A 22105-nucleotide genomic window follows, 5' to 3' on the forward strand; every position below is an offset into this window, starting at 1 on the left:
AAAGCTCGACAGGATGATGATAGATCTCATCACTTGACACAGATAAGACCGGATGAAGATCATAAGGCCAATGTTAATAACCCCATCATTTGTGCTCAGAATGGCCCTGAAGAATCACCCGAAGTATCTGGTACTACTGACACATCTGCTTTGCACATGGAATTTGGTCATTCCCAACACAAGAATGGTGAGGGGTTGCAACTTGAATCCATTGCAGAGAACATTAGGACGCCTGAGTCAGAATATGAGGTATTCTCCAGAGGATGCCTTGATGTGATCGACCTTTCAAGTGAAATTTTTTGTTACGAGCTTTCTGATTTGCTTTTAATTTATTCAGGGTCAAATAGAGTTAAGAAGCACGGTCTGCCGCCTCTAGATCCTTCTTCTTTGGGAGGTGTTGATATCAGCACTTTGCAGGTATGATGCTTGGATAAGTGGTACCGCTGTTGAACATTTTTGTTCTCCGTGATGATTTTGGTCAAGTGTAAAATCCTCCATGCTTGTCCATCATTTTAGAGCTATGCATGCGGGTAGATGACATCCGACCTGGAGCTGGTTTGCCTACCCCTATGAATAGATAGGGTTTCTGAGAAATTGTCTCCAATCCCATCCTTTTCCTTCGCTGGCAATTATGAACACTGGAGAGGTGGGACAAAAGCCCAAGACTTATTGGTCTTAGTAGGGGTGGCCATCACTGCCAAGACTCTTGTTCCCCATTCAAATCAGATCCTTGTTGCCAAGCTCATTTTCCCTGTAAATTCTTAATGACAAGAAGCCAAAAAGTCTGGTTGCCGTCCAAATTCCCGCTGACTCATGGGGCTATAGAAGATGAATCAGGTTGCTCCTTTCATTGGGGAAAGGGTGCATTGGTTATGGGGAAGTTAGAATAAGTATGGATCTGTCTCCAGGATCTTCCTGGTTAGGCTTTTTGACATTAGCAGCTCTTTTCAGTATGTCTTCAGGATCTTCTTGGGTAGGCTTTTTGACATTAGCAGATCTCTTCAGTATTCATAGAGTAGGTAAGCCCAAATTCCCAATCCCGTATTTGATGGTGGTGGATCCCTTTTGTTGTACTGTAGTGTGAAAGTGAACATCATGACGCTAACTTTGTCGACAAGACAACGCTGTATCGCCTGTATTGATGTCCACAGCATCTGGGATGATTTGTGCTAATAGTTCCTTTAGATATGACACACTTTGGTCTGCACATGCTACATCTTTTCAAAAATATTTAACAAAGTGTCTCATATGCTTAACATCTATGATTTACTTTGGACACTGCCACCGAGCTTGTGTAAATTTTCACCATTTCACACGTGCATCATTTCTTTGCTGGGTGTTTTCTATGAAACTTTTATTTTTGGACTTCCTTTCACCTGATTTGGTGTGCCAGCTTTTCTTTTCGTCCTTTTGATGACCCCTCCAAATGCTTGTTGTAGATAATAAAGAATGAAGATCTTGAAGAGCTCAGAGAACTGGGTTCTGGTACATTTGGAACTGTTTATCATGGGAAATGGAGAGGGACAGATGTTGCCATCAAACGGATAAAGAAAAGTTGCTTCACAGGTCGATCATCAGAGCAGGAAAGATTAGTGAGTCCCTTTATTTAAATGATAGATCTACTCAATTGTGGTTTTAATATGGGTACTATATATGTGCTTCCAGAATGTCACTCTGTACTTTTTGAGATTACTGCTCCTTTTCTTTCCCTTCTTTTTCTTTTCATTTTTTCCATCTTTCTCTGGATGCATCTCTGATGCTCTATCTGTTTACTAATTAAGCTAATTTTTTTTTTTTTTTTTTTTTTTTTCAGACAACTGAGTTTTGGCGGGAAGCCGACATTCTATCAAAGCTTCACCATCCAAATGTTGTGGCATTTTACGGTGTTGTGCAAGATGGACCTGGAGGAACCTTGGCCACCGTGGCAGAATTTATGGTTGATGGTTCTCTAAGGCATGTTTTTACTCCGCAAGGATAAGTAAGATTTCTGGCCTCATGCTTTTCAGATTTACTAATGCATTGAATCAATAATTTGTTTTATGGTTGTTACAATCAGCATGATTTAATATGAGAACTTAGAAGGATAGAATTATATCAGTGCACAAATAGAAAAGTACTATAAATGTGTTGGGAACAATAAGCATGTCATCTTGTTAGTTCACTTCATTCAATGGTCATTCCGACTTCTCTCTTCTGCTTCTCTCCAGCCTCTAACCAGCATACTCTGTAGGCATCTTGACCGCCGAAAGCGCCTCATAATTGCAATGGATGCTGCATTTGGGATGGAATATTTGCACTCAAAAAATATTGTGCATTTTGATCTGAAATGTGACAATTTGCTGGTGAATTTGAAAGATCCTTCAAGCGTCCCATTTGCAAGGTAAGATTGCAGTTTCAATGTTGAGAAGCAGCGGACTGTTTACTATTTTTGCATTATAAGCGATGTCCTTTTTCAGGTTGGTGATTTTGGCCTGTCAAAAATCAAACGAAATACCTTAGTTTCTGGTGGAGTAAGGGGAACTTTACCGTGGATGGCTCCTGAGTTGCTAAATGGCAGCAGCAATAAAGTCTCTGAAAAGGTATGATGTTGTCGTCAGCATTGTCTCTAAATGATAAGATAGGTAGATCAATGAGGGTTATCTGTGCCAAATTAATTTGATGGCACCATGATCAGAGTCGCACAACCACTCTATTGCCTCATGATCTGTGTATATCTACCTGATTCCGGGTATGCTTGTATCCCAGATTGGGAAGTTTGTGGAACCAATCGATCCCACCATGTACTTGCACAATCGAGAGATATGGTGGCATAAATGTAATACTGCAATCTTGTTCTAGAAGAAATATTTATCTCGAATTAAACTTTTGATGAGCTATGCTGGTACGCCATTTTAACATTCTGGTTGATGTTGCAACTTACCAGTAATTGTGGAAGAAATGCTACCCATAATTAGTGGTGGAAGATGTACTGAAATAGCTATCTTATTCTAATAATTTGCAATGGACAACCATGACTGAGAATGCTCACTAGTTTACAATGACCCAAATTAGCAGAAAGCTACTCTCTTTATTGGCAAGTTGTGCACCCACTTCCTATTTCCGTCCCGTGATCCATAGCTTCACTGATTTGGGTATTTATGACCTTCTAAGTTGGACGTTTTGAGAATGTGCTACTTGCAGCTTAAACTTTTGTCAATTGACCTTTTCTCATTGTCATAAAAATTAGGTGTTTGTTGTTTGACTTCGTCCAATTTTTACAATATATTTTTCTTTTTGGCTCATTTCGGTAGTCAATTGGAAAGGCTAGTTTGTACCTAAAACTTAAGAAGCTGTGAGCATCACGGACGGCATCGAATTCCTTCAACGTGTATCGTAAACTTTGTGTCCTTTCTGGTGGCATTTTTGATCATTGTGGATTATTAATTTACAGGTGGATGTGTTCTCCTTGGTATTGTTTTGTGGGAGATTCTCACTGGGGAGGAACCATATGCAAATATGCATTATGGTGCAATTATAGGTGTGTCTCAGTTCTCTTCTCATGACTTATTGTCTCTCCATTCATTTGAGGGAGCTTTGATGAAATGTGAATGAGGTAGCAGTGCTTCTGTTCTGTGTTTCATGATGATGCAGTCCAGTCACTGATCATTTAATGAAACTGATCTAGCTTAAGCTAATTTTCTATATTGATGAAGTGAACTTATCAATTTGGTATAAATACTGTGATTTATTGGCAAGGATGGAGAGAAGCAGAAATATTGTGCTAAGAACTGATTGTCAAAGAAGCTCATGTTATCAGGATGAACTAATCAGTTAGAAATATATAGGTAATAAGACCACTACAGTTTCTTACATTCTGTTGAAAGCTGGCTGTCTGGGTGACTCTGGTTGAGAATATTCTTTTGGGAGAAATATTGATGTAAGAGGTAAAAATCATTGTTGGTAGGGTTATTGACCATTTGAAAAGTGTATCTTACATTCATTTTATAATTACCTAGAGAGTCCTGGGACTGCAACACTGTACATGGTAGGACGTAATACAGATTGAGTTGGATGTGTTTTTTGCTGTTTAGGAGCTAACTCTTTCAAGTAAAAATCTGGAGTGAGAAATGGAAGACTGAAACCATTATTGCTATTTTTGGCTGCGTGTATATTGGTTCTGCTTGCTATATTAGGGCCTTGGTTTTTTGTGAGTAGTGTTGGTACTACTGAATACTTTACAGCTCCAGTCAAATGTTATCCGTGGTCTTTTGTGTTCCTTCGATTTGCCTCCTCCACCATGATGATGCATCAAGGTCTGACCTATTAATTGGCCAGACTGTGTTACGAGACCTTCCTGCAGCCTTCATTACATTAGTTTTAAGGATTAGAGATGTCATTTGTAGAAACACGTGTTGGTTATGATATGATGTGTGTTGTCATGCATTGTCATCAACCTCGAGATTTTGTGCTGTGTTTGGTTGAAGCATCTCGTTCAACATGGCCTGATGGTGATAGATTCTGGGAAATTTCGTTGCTATAGATAGATAGTTGTATGTATATGGGAATGTAGGCCCTTTCCACTAAATTCTCTTTATCAGCTCAAATTTCAGATTATATCCTATATGCAACATGTGGTGTATCCTTATGATTTTATATGGCAAAGCAGGAGGCATAGTAAGTAACACGTTGAGGCCACCCATACCAGGCTTCTGTGATCACGAATGGCGGAGGCTAATGGAACAGTGTTGGGCACCAAATCCAACTGTTAGGCCATCCTTCACAGAAATTGCTGCCCGTTTGCGAATCATGTCTGCAGCAGCAGCAGCAAGCCATGGGAAAGCCCATGGTCAGAAAGCATCCAAATGATGCCAATCGTTGATGGTGGAACAGTATTTTTTGTGCACTCATCTGTTCTTGCCACATTTCATCGAAACGAAAAATTCATTTTATTCAAATTTAATTGCATGGTCTTGGAGAAAGGTAGCTTGTATAATGGGAGAATTAGCTGCTCCACATGTCTGGAGTTGGCAGGACCTTGTTGAAACTGTCAAGACAGATCAACATCGACCTCGTACATCATGGGTGAACGATCAATGGTTCTTTCATGGTATATGCTGCTTTTGTGAATTTCTGTCTGAAATATGCACGCTGATTTATAGGTTGCGGTGGTATCTTCCCATGCAATACTTTGCTGATGCTTTGATTGGGTTTCCCGACTTATTAGTCGCTTTGGTTGGGTTTCCTATCATCAGATTCAGTCACCATGACGAGGACAGCATATTTCCTGTGCATTGTGCATGTGGTTGGCTGCTTTTTTCCTTTTTGTGCTGCTGCAGACAGTGTTTAGGAATTTACTCAGGAGTCCTGTATGGCAGCGTCTTATCAACTTCTGGTAGATTGCAAAGCAACAGCTGAATTACAAAAGGATTCTGTTGTTTTCGTGAGATGTAAAGTTTCTGCTGTCCGAAAATGAAGGACGTATGAGAAGGGAAGACAGTGATCAACTCGAGTGATTGATGGAATTTCATTTCTCATGCATAGCAAGTGGTGGCGATGGTCCGTGATATCATAGGAGTAGTTTCTTCCTTAGTTCAGCAAGTTGCGACAAAATAAATCAAGGAGCAACTAGAGATCCTCACGAGTTAACCAATCCTAGGAGTTAGTTCTTTAAGGATGGACCAAGGAATTGAGATGTTTTATGGTACACACGACATCTCCCCATTTTCCAATGGCGAACGGTGGAAGTTGAAGTGAACAGTTTGGAAGTGGAACGAACGGCTGATCTAATTTATGCTTCTCTCAGTCTCCATCCACCCAAAGCCGAAGTAAATCCAATTGAAACGAGAAGGATAAAATAAAATGGCCCAAAAGAACGGACGACCCATGGGCAACATGAAGAGAATCGCTACCCTGCACCAGGCTCGCCTACACTTCACCAAGACATTTAACCCAGATACAGCCTTCACTTCCACCTGTCCCCTCACTCGCTCCTCACCTACATATCACTATCGTTTTGTTTCCTTCCTCTGTCCCTTTATTTTGTGTACGTCCAATGGATGAGGCCCATGTGTGCAACTTCAGCAGCCCTCAAAAGTCAAAACACTTGACATTGCTGGACATTTGTCACCTCACCTCACACCACTTTCTAGAAACCTCCCTCCGTCTGTCTCTTTATCTCTCTCTCTCTCTCTCTCTCTGAAACCCATTTTTGGAGCTACTATTCTAGCTATTCAAAAACCAGATTCTGTGTCTAGGGTTTCATGCAACTTAAGAGTACAGAAGCTCCAGCTCTGCTAAGGTAACGTTAGCTTGCTACTCATCGTCACTCACCCGTTTCCTGTTCTTGATTTTCAAATGTTTTATTTTGAACTTCCTTGCGTCTGCCTCTTCATGTTCCCCTTTCTCCCTTTTGGGTAATGACAGGTTCAAATGGGTTTTATATTTTCAGATGCGGGTCAATCAATCACGTGTGTTACGCCATACGCTTCGATAAATGAAGGACTTGAATGAGTTTTGGGTTTGGGGAGGTTATTGAATCGTCTTCTGTTCAATCTCCTTTCGCCTAGTTGAGTTGCTCTTTGGATTGCGCTTGTTTCCTGCTCTTGCATTTTGTATGCTTTTCCAGCATTTTGCTTAGTTGTTCTACAATTTAAGGAAATCGCGGCTTTCGTCCTAATACGTATACCACTGCTTGTGTGTAAGCATACGCTAAGTGTGCGATATTCTCGCCATCGCATAGCCGAGCCACATAATAGAGTGCACTTAACGTAACATTACATCCCAAATCTACCACGAATTCATACCATTGTATCCAATCTACTTGAATGTCTACCCAGTCAATTGGTTGAGAACCCGTAATAGGGCAGGTAGCTGTTAATTCGTACGTTCATTGGGTAATGCAAACTGAATTTCTCATGAAGCCCGCAGTTTACATCGATGCCGGGACAATGGTAATTGTCTGCAAAATTGCTCTTTCCTTGCCAAAATCTCTTGGTGCCTTGATATAAAAAAAATAGTAAATATCATGCATTCCCAAGATCTAGATGGTGATGCATGCCTTGTGGATCAAAGTTATTTAAGTTTCTCTGTTAGGATAACAAGTGTTTAGCACTTTGTACATGCATTGGTTAAAGGATCAGCAACTCCAGTTACCCTGTGACTGGTAAAGCAATACTAAGGCATGAAATTGTGAGAAATATGTGCCACTGAAAATATTTGGACAGGATGTTCTGATGCGCTTTTTGGTCTCCCTCACAGCTGTTGATGATAGGGCACTCGGAGTAACACATTAGAGATATAAACTAATCTTGTCATGGATCAGACGGAACAAACACAGCAGCAGCAGCAGCAGCAGCAAGTAGTCGGGGTTGTGGCTGGCACCAACCAAATGGCATATGCCCCTCCATTTCCAACTGCTCCTGTAGTTGCTACTGGCACTCCTGCTGTACCCATACCTTCCCCGACTCAGGCACCCAGTACTTTCCCTGGCTCTCCTCATCAGCTTGCATACCAACAAGCCCAACACTTCCATCACCAACAGCATCAGCAGCAGCAGCAACAGCTTCAAATGTTCTGGGCAGGTCAGATGCAAGAAATTGAGCAAACTCAGGACTTCAAGAATCACAGCCTTCCCCTTGCCCGAATCAAGAAAATAATGAAAGCGGATGAAGATGTACGAATGATTTCTGCTGAGGCTCCAGTCGTATTTGCAAAAGCTTGTGAGATGTTTATCTTGGAGCTGACTTTGCGTTCTTGGATTCACACAGAAGAAAACAAACGGAGGACACTGCAAAGAATGATATAGCAGCTGCTATCTCCAGGACAGATGTGTTTGATTTCTTGGTTGACATAATTCCAAGAGATGAGTTAAAGGAGGAAGGCCTAGGAGTTACTAAGGCTACCATTCCTGTGGTTGGCTCTCCAGCTGATATTCCATATTATTATGTCCCACCACAACACCCCATGGGACATCCAAGTACGATCATGGGAAAGCCTGCTGATCAAGCAGCACTTTATGCTGCCCAGCAGCCTCAACCGCCGGTTTCTTTCATGCCCTGGCCGCATGCTCAATCTCAGCAAACCCAAGATGATCAGCAAACGAATTCTTGATTTGGGGTCATGCAAATTCTAGTGCAGCTTCTTAGTATTAATGGAGTTCCTTTGCATGTAATTGAGAGGTAGCAATTGTCTCGGATTGTAGAGTATTGAAATTTGATGCGATTGTAACTTGTTTGGGCTTTGTAATGGCATCTACATTAATATCTTTTGCATTAGGTTGTTTTAAGTGCACACTAGTGCTTGCTTCTTCCTTTGACGAGGCCCTAATGAAGGGTTCGAGAAAAGAGTGGATGAGACTACTTTATTTTGTAAGCATCTCAACGGAACAGGATCGGGCGAGGGTCAGAGACGAGCTAGAAAATGGCGATTGTCTACCAGAATCACAAGAAATGAATTGAACATTTGCTATCAGAACCTCATGTCTGGTATCATGTAATGAATGTCTCATTTCCTACATAACAATACGAGCAAATTGAATACTTACGTGTATTTTAACGACTGAATACAGGCCTCCATGTCATTAAGTAGAGGTCTTTTCTGGGAAGGGCCAGAGTTGCAGGCATTTAGTGACGACTAGCACGGTAATCATATGCTAGGCATCAGGTTCACGACTAGCACCTTGATCCAAAATGACAGATTATCGTTCCTGGCAACAGATGCTAAGTGCCTAAGATCTAATTCTCTGGCAAGCCCCATCACTTCCGATTCACGCATAAGAGAATAACCATCTAAACTTTCACTCCCAATTTATCTTAACAATGTTCCATGACAGCAAACTACCAGAAGATTTGGACTCATTAGACAAACAAGACAACAGTCAAGGTTATACGAAATGAAAGTACTGCTGAAAGGAGGTCATGTACATAGTGCTCCAGCCTCTTTTCCAACCAAATTTTTTGTACAATCCAATGTGGTTTCTAGCTAACAAGTAACCAACTCTAGACACTTGCCAGTCCAACGAACAAATTTAGGGGCTTATGCAGCTTCATCTTGAGTGTGCAAAATCCATGTCGTCAGTTAAGCAACCCAAAGAACTCGTGGTCAGTTTCACAGAGCAGAGTTGCTCCTTAAGGCTTTGAGTGACCCAAACCACATCTCTACAAGTCCCTGTCAGAGTGGCCTTCATCCTCAAGCCTACGATATGCATTTTCACTTATGAAGGTCTACGGCATGCCCATTATATGTTGGCAGTCAAGACTCTCAGGCTTATCACTGAGACTCTGAGCATCAATAGGCCCACCAAGGAACGCAATCGTCAATGTCTTAGGTTGCCCACATGAGTTGACGAGACAGTACTGCAAGTCAATCCACTGCCTAATTTTCATTTCCGAGAAGACATTGCTTCCTCAATTTCCCTGATTGCCATGCTAAGACTGAAGCCACTCTCCAGAGCATTCACAGCAGCTCGATGGGCTTGTTTATGCCATTTGAGCAGATTATAAGACTGCAGAACTGCCCACCTGGCCTGATTTGACATCTAAGTCGTCAGAGACAATGAAGCATTTCAGTGACTGAAAAATTACAATAGGCCTTCATGAAAGCAGGTCTGTTCATTCAAGAAGTACCTGTGCAACTGACAAGGGGGTTCCAATAGGACACATAGGCTCCTAAACATATTCTCATCATTTTCTCCACCCTCAGCATCACCATAGATAAGAGCTTCAGCAGCGATGCCAGCAAAAAGCACCATGGAATACCTGTCAAAACACATCAATTGCATCATTAGAGGGACAGTTAGTATAAAGCTTTGGAATATTGGGAGTGCAACCAAAGAGCAGCACAACAAGGTACAGCATCATTTTGAGCAACTGCTCAAATCACATTAACTAGCGTTTACTGACACTTAAGATTGTTAGCAATTCATTGATAGTCAAGACTCAAGATTGTTAGCTGAAATCTTCTTTGGTCTCGAGATATAAAAAAAATATTGGGACAATGCCAACCTATCAAAGGCAGTGCTGCTTAGCCGCCCCTCAGCGAGTTCTTTGTCCATCTTCTCATCCCAAAACTGCGTCCCTGCCTGTATACATTTTTAGCATAGAATCCTTCTTCCGGGTTATTGATGCTAGTTAAGTTGAAAGTATGCTAGCAATGCAAGCAGGGCGAGCTTAATAAAGCCACAATAACATAGTCATCAAACATCAGCACTAGCAAATTAGCTTATTTCCTTCTGAAATCGTAGACTAGACCGCTCCCAGAATCCAGAGACAGAGAATACCCTTCCAGAGAAATTAATCATCATGACTTATTCCCCCTGATGTCCATCAAGTTCTCATGCATAACTTAAGGAATCGGAAACACAGTTCCACTAAGCAAGCATGAATGAGACTAGCAGTACCTGTCCCTGAATGCCCATTTGCATTGCAATGATTGGATCCAAAATTACGCCACGTATTGGGCAACCCATCAAGTATGCTGCATTGTAAATATATCATTTCGTTAAGCCCGTGCATTAAATAGCGATGCTCCGAAATGATAATGTGAGAAACAAAGAGGTGATCAGCTGCTGGGAAAGTATTTGCATCGTGCTCCAAATAAATAGTGGTGAAGAAATGAAGTGTCCTGGCATGCCTGTAAGGAGATGGCCAGCTTCATGGACAAGGATTCGTCGGCGATATGGAGGCCAATAGCTTGAAATTTGAGCTAAACAAGAACCACCAAGGAACACTGAGTCCGCAAAAGCTAGTCCTAGTATCACCGCCAGCTTAGGTCTAATATCAATCCCTTGCGAGAGAAGAAAGGAAACTCCGCCGAGAAAAGCGACCAAGAGGGTACTCGAGGTTCCATCAAGACCCCACTTCTTGGGGGAAAATCTAGTGACTACACGCACAAAAGGAGGAAACGACTCAGGACATGAATTTTAGCAGAAACCATAATGTAGCATGATCATCAAAGCAAATCGCGGTGTAGGCAGACAGGGCAGATGCAAATTTGCAATGGGGACAATGACTTTAGAAATTGAAACTCAGAAGAAGGAAAGCTCGCGTACCTTCCAACCCAGTGGAAGACTTGAGTACTGCGGGCGTAACGTCCCTCGGTCCCTCCAGAACTGCAAAGAGTCGAGAAGGAAAAAAGGCGAGTGCTTTCATAACGTCAACAACGACAGGAGTCGAACGACTAAAACGATCAGCTCGAAATTTTGGGGGAGACGCGAGAGAGATTACCGATGGTCCGGAACTTGCCGAAATTGGGCAAGAAACCCCGGTCCTTGAGAAGGGCGTAAGCACTGGTGACGAGCTTCATATCGTCGGCGTTCAAGCACGTATCCAGGACCTCCCAATCCCTCTCCTCCGGTTTCCCAGACAGGTACATCCCCACCTCGTCTCCCTCATAGTCATCCCCAACAACGTCGCCCGCAACAGATTGGGACCTCAAGAACCGGAGGGCGGAAGCAAGGTCCTTGCGCTTCACCGCGTCTTCGTAATCCCGCCATTCTCGGAGAGCTCTCGAGGCAGGAGGCGCTGCTTTCGCACGGTCCGATCGCAAGAGCGGGCGGGGAAAGGGTCGGGGCGAGAGAGAATGCGACGGCGGGATTGTTTTGAGGCGAAGAAGAGAGGAGGAGGAGGCGTAGAGCGCCATCTTACGACTCGACCACGGACTTCGTCTAAACAAATTTTAAAGGTTTGCCCTTATTAAATATCTAGACAAATTTTCGCTGTCATTCCAGCCTGCGGCTCGTGTAAGAGGGATTGCGCGTTCGGGTTATGGCAGTTGCGCGGCTACCGGAGATCGATGTTTAACTCATCCAGAATGATGCCAAAGCTGGCTTAATGGGCCGCACTACTGCACCCAACTTGGTTGGGTCTTCTTCCTGTTGGGCCTGAAGACATCAAATAAAAGAACAGAAAAGAACACTATCCGCAAGTGCAAGACCAAATACTTGGGTGGTGGCAGTGGATTCCGGAGAAAAAACTTTGTACATCTGTTTTCTTTAATCACTTTCCCTATACTTTTCAAAAGTAGTCCCCATGCTGTGAAATCTAAACTTCTCTTTCCTCTTTGATCTTGAAAGTAAATATTGACCACCAAGGGACAATAATCTGATCCCATGGCACGTTGATGGAGGACGAGAGTCCAAGATTTCTGAGTTATCCACTCAGCATTGACAACCACTCTATCAATTCTCTCTCTCACCCTATTTTTACCTACCCTGTTATTGCACCATGTGAACTTCTGCCCATGAAAGCCAATATCAATCAAACCAGCCGCAAGACAACACGTCCTTGAAATTCTCCACATTCTTTTTTGCCTAATAACTCCCTCATTGCTTTTCTCCGATCTCTTTAATTCCATTGGAATCTCTGATACACATCGAGGACTCAGGGATTCTTTCAGTCAATATCTCAATTTTTTTGCCACGAGATACATTTCTTCTCAAATTCTGGATCAATATAATTTCAACTAACTTTTCTGAACTACTTTTAGTCCGCGCTAGTCACCTTAGTATCAATGAAGTTCTTGGACACTGCAAGACCTTCACATCCACTCTTTCCTCCACCGTAATGCCAAAACCCTAGAGATTCCATTAGAATTCACATTGCTTGCTACACACTCACAGTTCTCCTCCACCTTTCCACCTTGCTCCTCTATTTTTCATAAGAGACACACCGCCAAGCTTAAACTATCCACATAGTGCCTTTAACCTTCGAATTGCCGAAGCAGGGCTTACACCTTGACGATTCCAACTTATAAAGATCATTGCACCTGGGTGGCTGAGATAGGCCATCCACCATAGCCTTTAGAGTTATCTGCAAATACAAATTTTTTATATACTAGAACTTCAGTTATCAGCTCCCTCATTTTCCCACCTCTTCTCCTCTCACTTCATTAACAGACTTTTTCTTTTTCCTTCCACCCTCCTCTTCTTCTTTTCCCCTTTCTCGTTTCAAATTCAATGCCCTCAATTCTTCTCTAATCTGATAAGATACCAACTCCTAAAATTCATTCTTTTCTCCTTCCTTCACTGGCTTCTCATCGTCTGGTGGAAATTCTACAATATACAACTCAGCCTCCCCTTTTCCTTGTAGGCTAGGTCTTTCCAAATCTATAGGGGCATGTTACAAATTTTATAGTAGGTTCTGAGGTGACGAGGTGCCCCCAAAAAGTTGGAGCCAACTTGTTGTCATATGGTGGACCACGTGAATGCATGTGATTATTTATGAAATGAAATTGCTTATATATAAACATTTGCGACCCATTTAATTATTCATTAATTGCTTGTAATATTAAGGATTAATTCTTAACCCCTAATAAAAATAATTTTCATTAAATTGCATGGGATATAAATATTAGGAGTATTTGCATTAATAGTAATATCATTTTTTTCTAAAAAAATAATTTAACATTTAATTAAATTTTCTAGATTATTATTGTTATTAACTAATGGAAGCAAGATCGGGCCGAGTCTAGGCTAGCCCGGTTCTTTCTTCTACCTCTTCTCTACCCGTGCGGACCAACCCATTTTCCCTTTTCTTGGCCCGGCCCGCACGCCTTTCTCTTCTTCCCCTTCATGTCACTCATGCCTTCTGCGAAAAGAGGAGCAACAAAGGCAGAGTAGGAGAGTAGCAAGACATTGCGGCGTGATTGTCCTGTCAGGGGCCAGGGGCAGCTGGCATGGCAGAGGCCATGCGTGCTGGTGGCCATCAAAAGGAAAGAGAGGCGGAGAGAGATAGGGCGGATTTTTGGGGGTTCCGAAAGAGAGGTTTGGATAAATTGGAAAGAGAGCAACCGAGACAGTGAGAGTGAGTGGGAAGTAGAGAGCGAAGAGTGAGGTCATGAGTGAAGGTCCCTGCCAGTAGCCACCGTATCAACCAAAAATGAGGCCATTAAATTTGGAAGTTTTGGAATCTTATTTTTAGAAATTAGGAAATTTTTCTATTTTATGTATTTCTGTTCTTACAAATAAATCTTCTAGAATATACTCTTTAGTATATAAATACCCACCTATGTTTAATGGAAATACACAATAATTTTTATCTCAACATGTGGAGAAAATATTCAATGGTTACTTCTCACCACGTTATCATCATGAGAAGATGAAGAACCATATGGCAATACGGGGATGAACAAATGTAGATTAAATGAAGAACTGAATCTAGGATAGAATGATCGATTCTGGAAATGATTTGTATTTCATTGTATCAATTGTATCATTGTAATACAAAGTATTAGAAATAGAAATGAGTACTGACTCTCTGTTCTACTTCCTCTGTTCTATCTTACTTGTAGCCTCTGTATCAAGAACTTATGCCATTGATCATCCTTCGAAGCTTTCATCCGATACAATGATGCTGAGTATTCATAGATGATACTTCTTTCTCTCTTTCATTCTCTCATTCTCGCATCTATCTTCTTCCCTCCTCCTTATATGGGAGAGAAAGTTCATTTTAACCAAGAACCAATAAAACTGAATCTCGGTTACAAGGAAAACAACAGAATACAGCTACACCCTTAACAGAATACACCTAACCGATTACATCTTATAGCACACGTGTTGGTTTACATGACTTGGCGATCCATGTCATTCTCTCTTTCGGGCATCTCCTTCATTGATGACGATCCAGGCTGGTCTTTATTATAAGATCTTTACCATTGATCATTATTTCTTGTAGTTTGCTGCATCGCCAAGTTCTCTGCTCCCTTTTTGTTTATTGTTTTCCACCACGTGGCGTTTCCATTCTTCTTCATCATCTTTTGTTCCTTTACCTTTAACATACCCCCTCAAATTGGGAAAGGTGAAGGATCCCATTCCCAATTTGGTACGTAAAGATATATGAGCTGATCGGGAGAGGGATTTAGTGAAAATGTCAGCTAATTGAAGGTGGCTAGGAATATGTTGAAATTGAATGGAACTAGAAGACACTTTTTCACGAACGAAGTGAAAATCAACTTCGATATGCTTTGTGCGAGCATGCAATATTGGATTTGCTGTGAGGGAAATAGCTGATCTGTTGTCACAGAACAGAGATGTAGCTGCTGTAAGAGGAATACCAATACCACGTAGTACAAAGCTAATCCAGGTTAATTCAGTCGTTGTAGAAGCTAGTGCTCGATACTCTGCTTCTGTGGAAGACCTTGAAACCGTGGATTGTTTCTTGGCTGACCAAGAAATCAAATTAGAGCCTAGAAAAGTATAGAAGCCTGTAATAGATCATTGAGTGATAGGACAACCTGCCCAATCGGCATCTGAAAAACCATAGAGACTTGTCAAACTCCTGGAGTGGAGATAGTATCCAAGATGGACAGTTCCTTTGACATATCGAATGACTCTTTTTAATTGATGAAAGTCTGCCACTGTGGGATGTTGCATCTTTTGACAGAGAAGATTTGTTGCAAAGGCTAGATCTGGTCTAGTTATTGTCAAGTATTGAAGACCACCTACTAGGCTTCTGTATTCAACAGGGTCTATTAGCTGAGTTTCAGCATTGGCCATGATAACTGATCGTAGTGGCAAGGGTGTTGAGATTGGTTTGCAATCTGTCATATGAGCTTGTTTAAGCAAGTCGACAACATATTTTGTTTGGCATAGAAATAAACTCTGTAAGGTGCGTTTGACTTCAATGCCTAAGAAGTAGTGAAGATATCCAAGATCTTTCATATGGAATTGAAGACTGAGATTCTGAATCAATGTGGTTAAAAGTTGAGGTGAGCTTCCTGTCAAGATGATATCATCGACATAAAGCAGTAATAATACTGTATGCGACTCAGTATGAAGCACAAATAAGGAGGGATCAGCTGTACAACAGAAAAAACCAATTTCAAGTAGATAGTTGCTGAATTTATCAAATCAGGCTCTCGGAGCTTGTCGAAGACCATATAAGGACTTGTGAAGAAGGCAGACATAGTTCGACTTTTGAGGGTGTATGAAGCCCAGAGGCTGTTCCATATAGACTGTTTCATTCAAATCTCCATGAAGAAATGCATTTTTCACATCAAGTTGATGGATTGTCCATTGTTTTGTTAGAGCTATGGACAGTAATATGCAAATTGTTGCATGTTTCACAACAGGGCTGAAAGTCTCAGTAAAGTCTAGTCCTGCTTCTTGATGGAACCCTTTGGCTACCAGTCGAGCCTTTAGTCTGTCTAGACTACCATCAGGTGCCAGTTTGGTCTTAAAGACCCACTTACAGCCTACAACATTCATCTGGTTTGTTCTTGGAACCAATGTCCAGGTATAATTGGCATACAGAGCACTCATTTCTTCTTGCATTGCACTGTGCCAACCTTTATCAGCCAATGCTGACTTAATGGATCTTGGTTCCATAGGAACTCGATACTCAGCCAGACAAGCATATTTTGGATTTGGCTTGATAATACCTGATTTGATGCGAGTCTGCATATGATGAACAACAAGATTTCTTTGAGAAGAGGATAGGCCAGAATTGTGTTGTTCTAGTTCAGGACTGTTATTGATAGGTAGTGCATTTTGAGTCGATGAAGAACCAAGTATTGATTGAGTTTCTGTGATAGAATCATTCTGCATTAGTGCTGATGAAGTAGCTTGTTGCATCTGTTCATTGTCATTACTATCCATATCAAGATGATATTGACCTTTGCTTACTGACTGATGAAGAGAGCTATTGTTTGTTGTATCAGTCCTTGGAGATTCGAAGAATTTAACTCCTTCAGCCCATTGTCTATATAAAGGAGTATACTGTCCATACTCATTGATCACATTTTTTGTGAAAGGAAAAGATGTTTCATCAAAAATCACATGTCTACTGATATATATGCAATTATCAGTAGGTACAAGGCATCTATATCCTTTATGTAGTTCACTATATCCCAAAAATACACAGGTAAGGGATCGAGGATCAAATTTGTGTTTTGAGTATGGTCTTAAGCATGGATAACATGCACAACCAAACACCCTCAAATGATCATACTGTGGCTGAGTATTATGAATCTTGTTATAGGGTGTATCCATCTTTAGTTTTGGTGTTGGAAGTATATTTATAATGTAATTTGCTGTAACAAAGGCATCTACCCATAATTTCAGAGGAACTTTGGAGTGATATAACATGGCTAATCCCAATTCTACAATATGTCTATGTTTTCTCTCTAAAACCCCATTCTGTTATGGAGTGTGTGGACAGGATAGGTGTTGTTTTATGCCACAATTTTTCAGATGATATTGAAATCTGCTACTTACAAACTCTCCTCCTCCATCACTTTGGAAGATTTTGATTTGATGATTGTATTGTTTCTCAACTAATTTATGAAATCAAACAAAGATATCATAGAACTCAGACTTCAACTTCATTGGATATAGCCAACTATATCGTGAGAAACTGTCAACAAAAATCACATAGTATCTAAACTTCTGAAATGAATTGATTGGTGAGGGCCCCCAAATGTCACAGTGAATCTTTTCTAGTGGCAAACTTGATGTAGAATCTGATAAAGGGAAGGATAGAGCTGTACTTTTTGCTATTTGACAGCTGTTGCAAATGTTCGAAGAAGTTGAATTAAAATGAATCAGCTTCGATGTTGCAAATGTTTCACTATCTGAGAATTTGTATGAGCCAGTCTCTGGTGCCATATCTTTGCATTCACTGTTTTCTGTCTTTGAGTAAAAAAGGCTGCTGCAGTGTTTGTATCAACTTGATAAAGGCCCCTATTCTTCCTTCCGAGCTTGACTGTTACTTTGGTATTGTTGTCCTTTACATAAACACCAAGTTTGTCAAAGATAAATGAGCAAGGATAGTCATCTGTGAGTTTAGACACGGAAAGAAGAGTCTTCTTTATTTCCGATACTATGAGAACATCATTAAGAGGTAATGTATTACCTTATGTATTTAGATAGGTGTTACCAACATGTGTAACAGGTAAACATGATCCATTACCAACATTCTTCTTTTTAAATGATTTTTATTTTCCACGTGGTTTTTAAAATTATTTTTATTCAAAATTATATTTAAAAACTAAAAAGAAAAGCTAAAAATTATTTAAAATACTATTAAAAAAGAAAAGATAAAATGGCAGCTCCTCCGCCGCCACCGCCGCTACCCATCATTGGAGGGTCGGCGATGGTTGCCAGCCTTGGGCAAGGTTGCTGCCCCCGTGAGGGTCGGCATGCCCATATCTAGGTGCCCTCGCTTGCGCCAGCGAGGTCGTCGGCCCTCACCCCTGGTGGGGCGACAGCTAGACCTTTGCCCAAGGCCGGTGATCGTTGCCGCCCTCCGGCGATGAGCGGCGGCGGTGGAGGAGCTGCCATTTTTTTTAACAGTTTTTAAATAAATTTTAGCTTTTCTTTTTTAGTTTTTAAATCTAATTTTGAATAAAAAATAATTTTAAAAATCCACGTGGAAAATAAAAATCATTTAAAATGCCATGTACGTGCCACGTCAGCATTTTTCGTCAAGTGAGTCTAACGGTGTTAATTTTATAACTCAATTGAATCAATTTAACAAGTTTTAGGACTTGATTGCACTTTTTGCAAATTTTAGGACTCAATTGCATTTTGTAACAAGTTTTAGGACTTTTATTGCACTTATCTCTAAACTTTTTATCATAACCCAAGTCCTTGAACCTATGAAATCTCTAGTTCTATGGAAATCAAGGGAGGTCTCCTGACCATTGATTGGCTTTCTAGCTAGCTTCCAACAAAGATGCTAGTAGCGACTCATAGATAATGTTTTTAGATTTTCTAAATATTTAAAATGAACTATTGTTGCTCAAGGTATGAGTTTGGGAGACTCACGTTCGTAAACAATGGACCAAGCATGGCCCACCGACTAGACATTGCTTTTGAAGTTGTCTCTTTTGAGGACATTTGCTCGGACCGTTGTATGAGCAAATACCCCTAAATCTATCCATTAGAGGAATATCTTCTAGCATCAAAGGGTAGGTTACGACACTTGTTTAATTACTTTATTGTGCTTCCACTTGCAAATAAATCAATAAGAAATTAATTAAATATGACACGTGTAGCACGTGACATACCTAGGGTGTCGCAGTCCATCATCGTTCGTCGGTCCAATTAGGTGGTTGCGTTAGGTAATTATCTAATTCAATCTTGAACTTGATATTTTATTTCCTAATTTGAACTAATGTGATCTTGAGTGCTTTAGGCATTATCTAATAGGATTCGATTGACAAAAAGTCAGAGATAATCATTAATTTGAGTTGTGAGATGACGGATCTTTTTTTGATTATGTTTGGTTTTATTGTGGGTAAGTGCCTATCAAGATTGCGATATAATCATTAATTTGAACCGTGAGATGACATGTCAATTTTTATTTTTTATTTTTATTGTGCTTGAGTGACTTATTAAGATTGCGATATTTGTTAACTTAAGATGCAAGACGAGGGATTACTTTTTGGGTATCGTAATCTTTTATTCGAATCTTGATGGATATCCTAAATGATTTTTGCTATGTTTAAAATTTTGATTAGATAGAATTGCTACTTTTAGTGAATGAAAAATACAAAAATATTGCATATAGGTATTTTTAGATGATATTGCCTAGTTTGATTCAGATTACGTGCTAAGTTTTTTTTTTTTTTTTTTTTTTTTAAATTTGAACATATTCTGGATAAGAATTTTTTTTTTTTTTTTACTAGATAGGATTTTAGGTAATGCATGCATATTTAGATGATGTTGCATGTTCAAAATGGTTTTGCAAGATATGATAACCTACTTCCTATGCTTGAAGGGAGCCAAAAAGTCGTTTCTCTCTCTTCTATTTCTTTTCCCATCATCTTCTTCAACTTTCAGTCATGAGGGAGGGTTTGAGCTAGCCTCACCCTCTTGTCTCTCTTTTATTGATTTTATTTGTGTTTTATTGTTCTTTTCTTGCATTTTTTCCTCTCCCAATTGAGATTTAGGATCTCTCTTCTCTCGATTTTGTTCTCAATTTGAGGATTTGAACTCCCCCAATCAAGTTCTAAATGTGGATGCTATCCTCTCCCGATCTAAATCTAGAAGTCTCATAAATATGTTTTTGGAAATCCGATGCCTCTGTGCTCTATTTGTGTACATGTTCTCTACCTCCAATCCCAATGATAATCATAGGAGTTTTGATATCTCATTGAATTACGAATATTTGCCCATCCACTTTTTAGATATGTGTTTGTTTAACCTATTATGGTTATCTCCATATAACGATGATATAGAGGAAGCCGAACCTAAGTGTGCATTGCCAATTAGTAATGTCATAATTATTGGAAAAGGAATTTCCGGCGTGTGCTCATTATTGATAATGACACAAGATCCAACATGCCAGTTTTGTTTGATAGATCTGTTAATATTTTGGGCTTAACTTTCCTAGTGCTCCATTGATCCTCATTGTTTTCTAGATTTGGCTTTGTTTTTTCAATATCCATGCTTTGTTTTGCTTTACTTTGCCATGAAAACTATGTATCTTTATATCATTTTGAGTAATGAATGCAATTTTCTTTTGATAAAAAAAAATCTACTGCCCAATCTAGATTGCATAATATTTACTTTATATAGTTTAGTTAGGGGCGTTAACTAATTTCGAATTTTAATGAAAACACCAAAATATCATGTGTATGTCATGTAATTCAAGTCATGTTATATGTCATGTGTGTTACCCAGTTCCCATGTAAATGAAATCGCATGTCATTAGAATTAGGTCATGTAGTTAGACGAATTTGCATGTCATATAGGCTAGTTTCAATTTCAAGATAAAAGAAAATCCAAAAATAATTGTTTTTCATGGTGTTTAATTTTCTGCAATTTATCTGTTTAATGATGGCATACTCGATCACTTCCTTGCTAGGCTAAAATCAATCCATGCTGCCTAAAAATATTTTTGAAAATAAAAGAGAAAAGGTACCGAAAAAGCGTTAAGAGTGATAATCAAGCCCTAAACTCACTTAATCTATGGTTTATAGAAATAAGATATTTTCCCCAATACTTTATTTGGTATCTAATCGATCTACCATAAATCGATTAGTAGTGATTTCAATGAGTTCAATGAGTTTGATTTGACATCCTAAAGTGATTCTGACTTGTGATTTAAAAAGCATCGGCTTCATGCTTATGGTGTTGAGGCAGGATCTGATGAAGAACTTGGATTAGACCCAAGTTCATTAGTAGGAGAAGTAGAGAGATCAATAGGTTCATGGGGAAGGCTGGATGTAGACGGAGATATGACCAAATCCAGAGGAGGGTCATTCACCTCCTCAAAAGATAATGGAGCAAGCTTCGTAAGTGGAAGAGCTAAGGTCCCCGGAGGACTAATCACCAAAGGTAGGGACGATAAAGGTTCTTCGGTGCCACTTGACGTGGTGATGCTAGATCGTCGATAGGAATGGGGCTTGCCATGCTCGACAGCATCGGCTTAGCAGCGTCAGGAAAGGGTGAACCAGGAGCCGAGTGAGCTATTGAGAAAGGTGTTCCCAAGATCTCGAAAACAGGCTTGGTTAAACGCATCCTAGTTCAGAATCATCTGGAGAACGACAAATTCAGAACCTAAGGTATAATGAAAGCAAAAGATTAAAACGAAGAAGTAAGGAACAAGTACCCAGATCCAGAGCCCTTTTTGATGATTTGCGAGAAGAGGGAGTACCTGGTCTAGATGAACGCCCGGCATCCTCAAGGAAAGAATTTTTTGAAGTGACCTTGCCGAGGATCACATCAAAGTCATTATAAAGAGATTGTCTCGGTAGCCTCCCCACCAATTGACGAAATTTATGCGGACATCAAGCACTAGAGAAAACGATTCGAACATGCGATCTCTGAAGAATTTGTTAGCGATCATATGACAGCATGCAAAAGGGTTGGATGCCTTGGTGACGACAAATAGATGCTTCTTGTCGAAAAGGAAATTCATGGAATAAGGAGCAAGAATTGGGGTACCCTGAGTAACTGAATTGCCGAGCACAGTACTGGGGAGAATATACTGGGGAGAATATGCTCCAGCGCGGAACTTAAATTTCCCTTTGAGGGACAACTTCAATGCTAAGTTTAATGCCACTAGCACAGATAGCCAGAACCTTTGGGAGCCTTTAGTCTGAGAAAAGGCAAAAACCTTGAAAGTCAGAACGACAGAGCACACAAAAGTCATCTGTATTCAAGGAAGCATGATAAAACCAATGG

The 22105-nt window shown here is 40.3% G+C and overlaps 2 protein-coding genes and 1 long non-coding RNA gene across 3 annotated transcripts; 2 read left to right on the forward strand and 1 right to left on the reverse strand.

The window, feature by feature from the left end:
* Positions 1–359: 359 nt before the first annotated feature.
* LOC120290109 lies at positions 360–5270 on the forward strand. The gene is made up of 7 exons (XR_005547974.1): positions 360–417; positions 1440–1592; positions 1814–1978; positions 2231–2380; positions 2457–2579; positions 3431–3517; positions 4646–5270. It is a non-coding gene; the product is annotated as an uncharacterized LOC120290109 (long non-coding RNA).
* Positions 5271–5980: 710 nt separating this feature from the next.
* LOC120290111 (nuclear transcription factor Y subunit C-2-like) lies at positions 5981–8284 on the forward strand. Its single transcript, XM_039305793.1, is given in 3 exon segments — positions 5981–6277; positions 7237–7766; positions 7769–8284. Coding segments are annotated over 2 exon segments (795 nt in total). The 5' UTR covers positions 5981–6277; positions 7237–7291; the 3' UTR covers positions 8089–8284.
* A 466-nt stretch (positions 8285–8750) lies between these two features.
* On the reverse strand, positions 8751–11653 carry LOC104448685. Its single transcript, XM_010062558.3, is given in 8 exon segments — positions 8751–9514; positions 9603–9616; positions 9619–9734; positions 9981–10057; positions 10376–10452; positions 10609–10857; positions 11027–11086; positions 11202–11653. Coding segments are annotated over 8 exon segments (1164 nt in total). The 5' UTR covers positions 11617–11653; the 3' UTR covers positions 8751–9358.
* Positions 11654–22105: the final 10452 nt, after the last annotated feature.

This window comes from Eucalyptus grandis, unplaced genomic scaffold (genome assembly GCF_016545825.1).
Source record: "Eucalyptus grandis isolate ANBG69807.140 unplaced genomic scaffold, ASM1654582v1 tig00002652, whole genome shotgun sequence".
Classification (NCBI taxonomy): domain Eukaryota; kingdom Viridiplantae; phylum Streptophyta; class Magnoliopsida; order Myrtales; family Myrtaceae; genus Eucalyptus; species Eucalyptus grandis.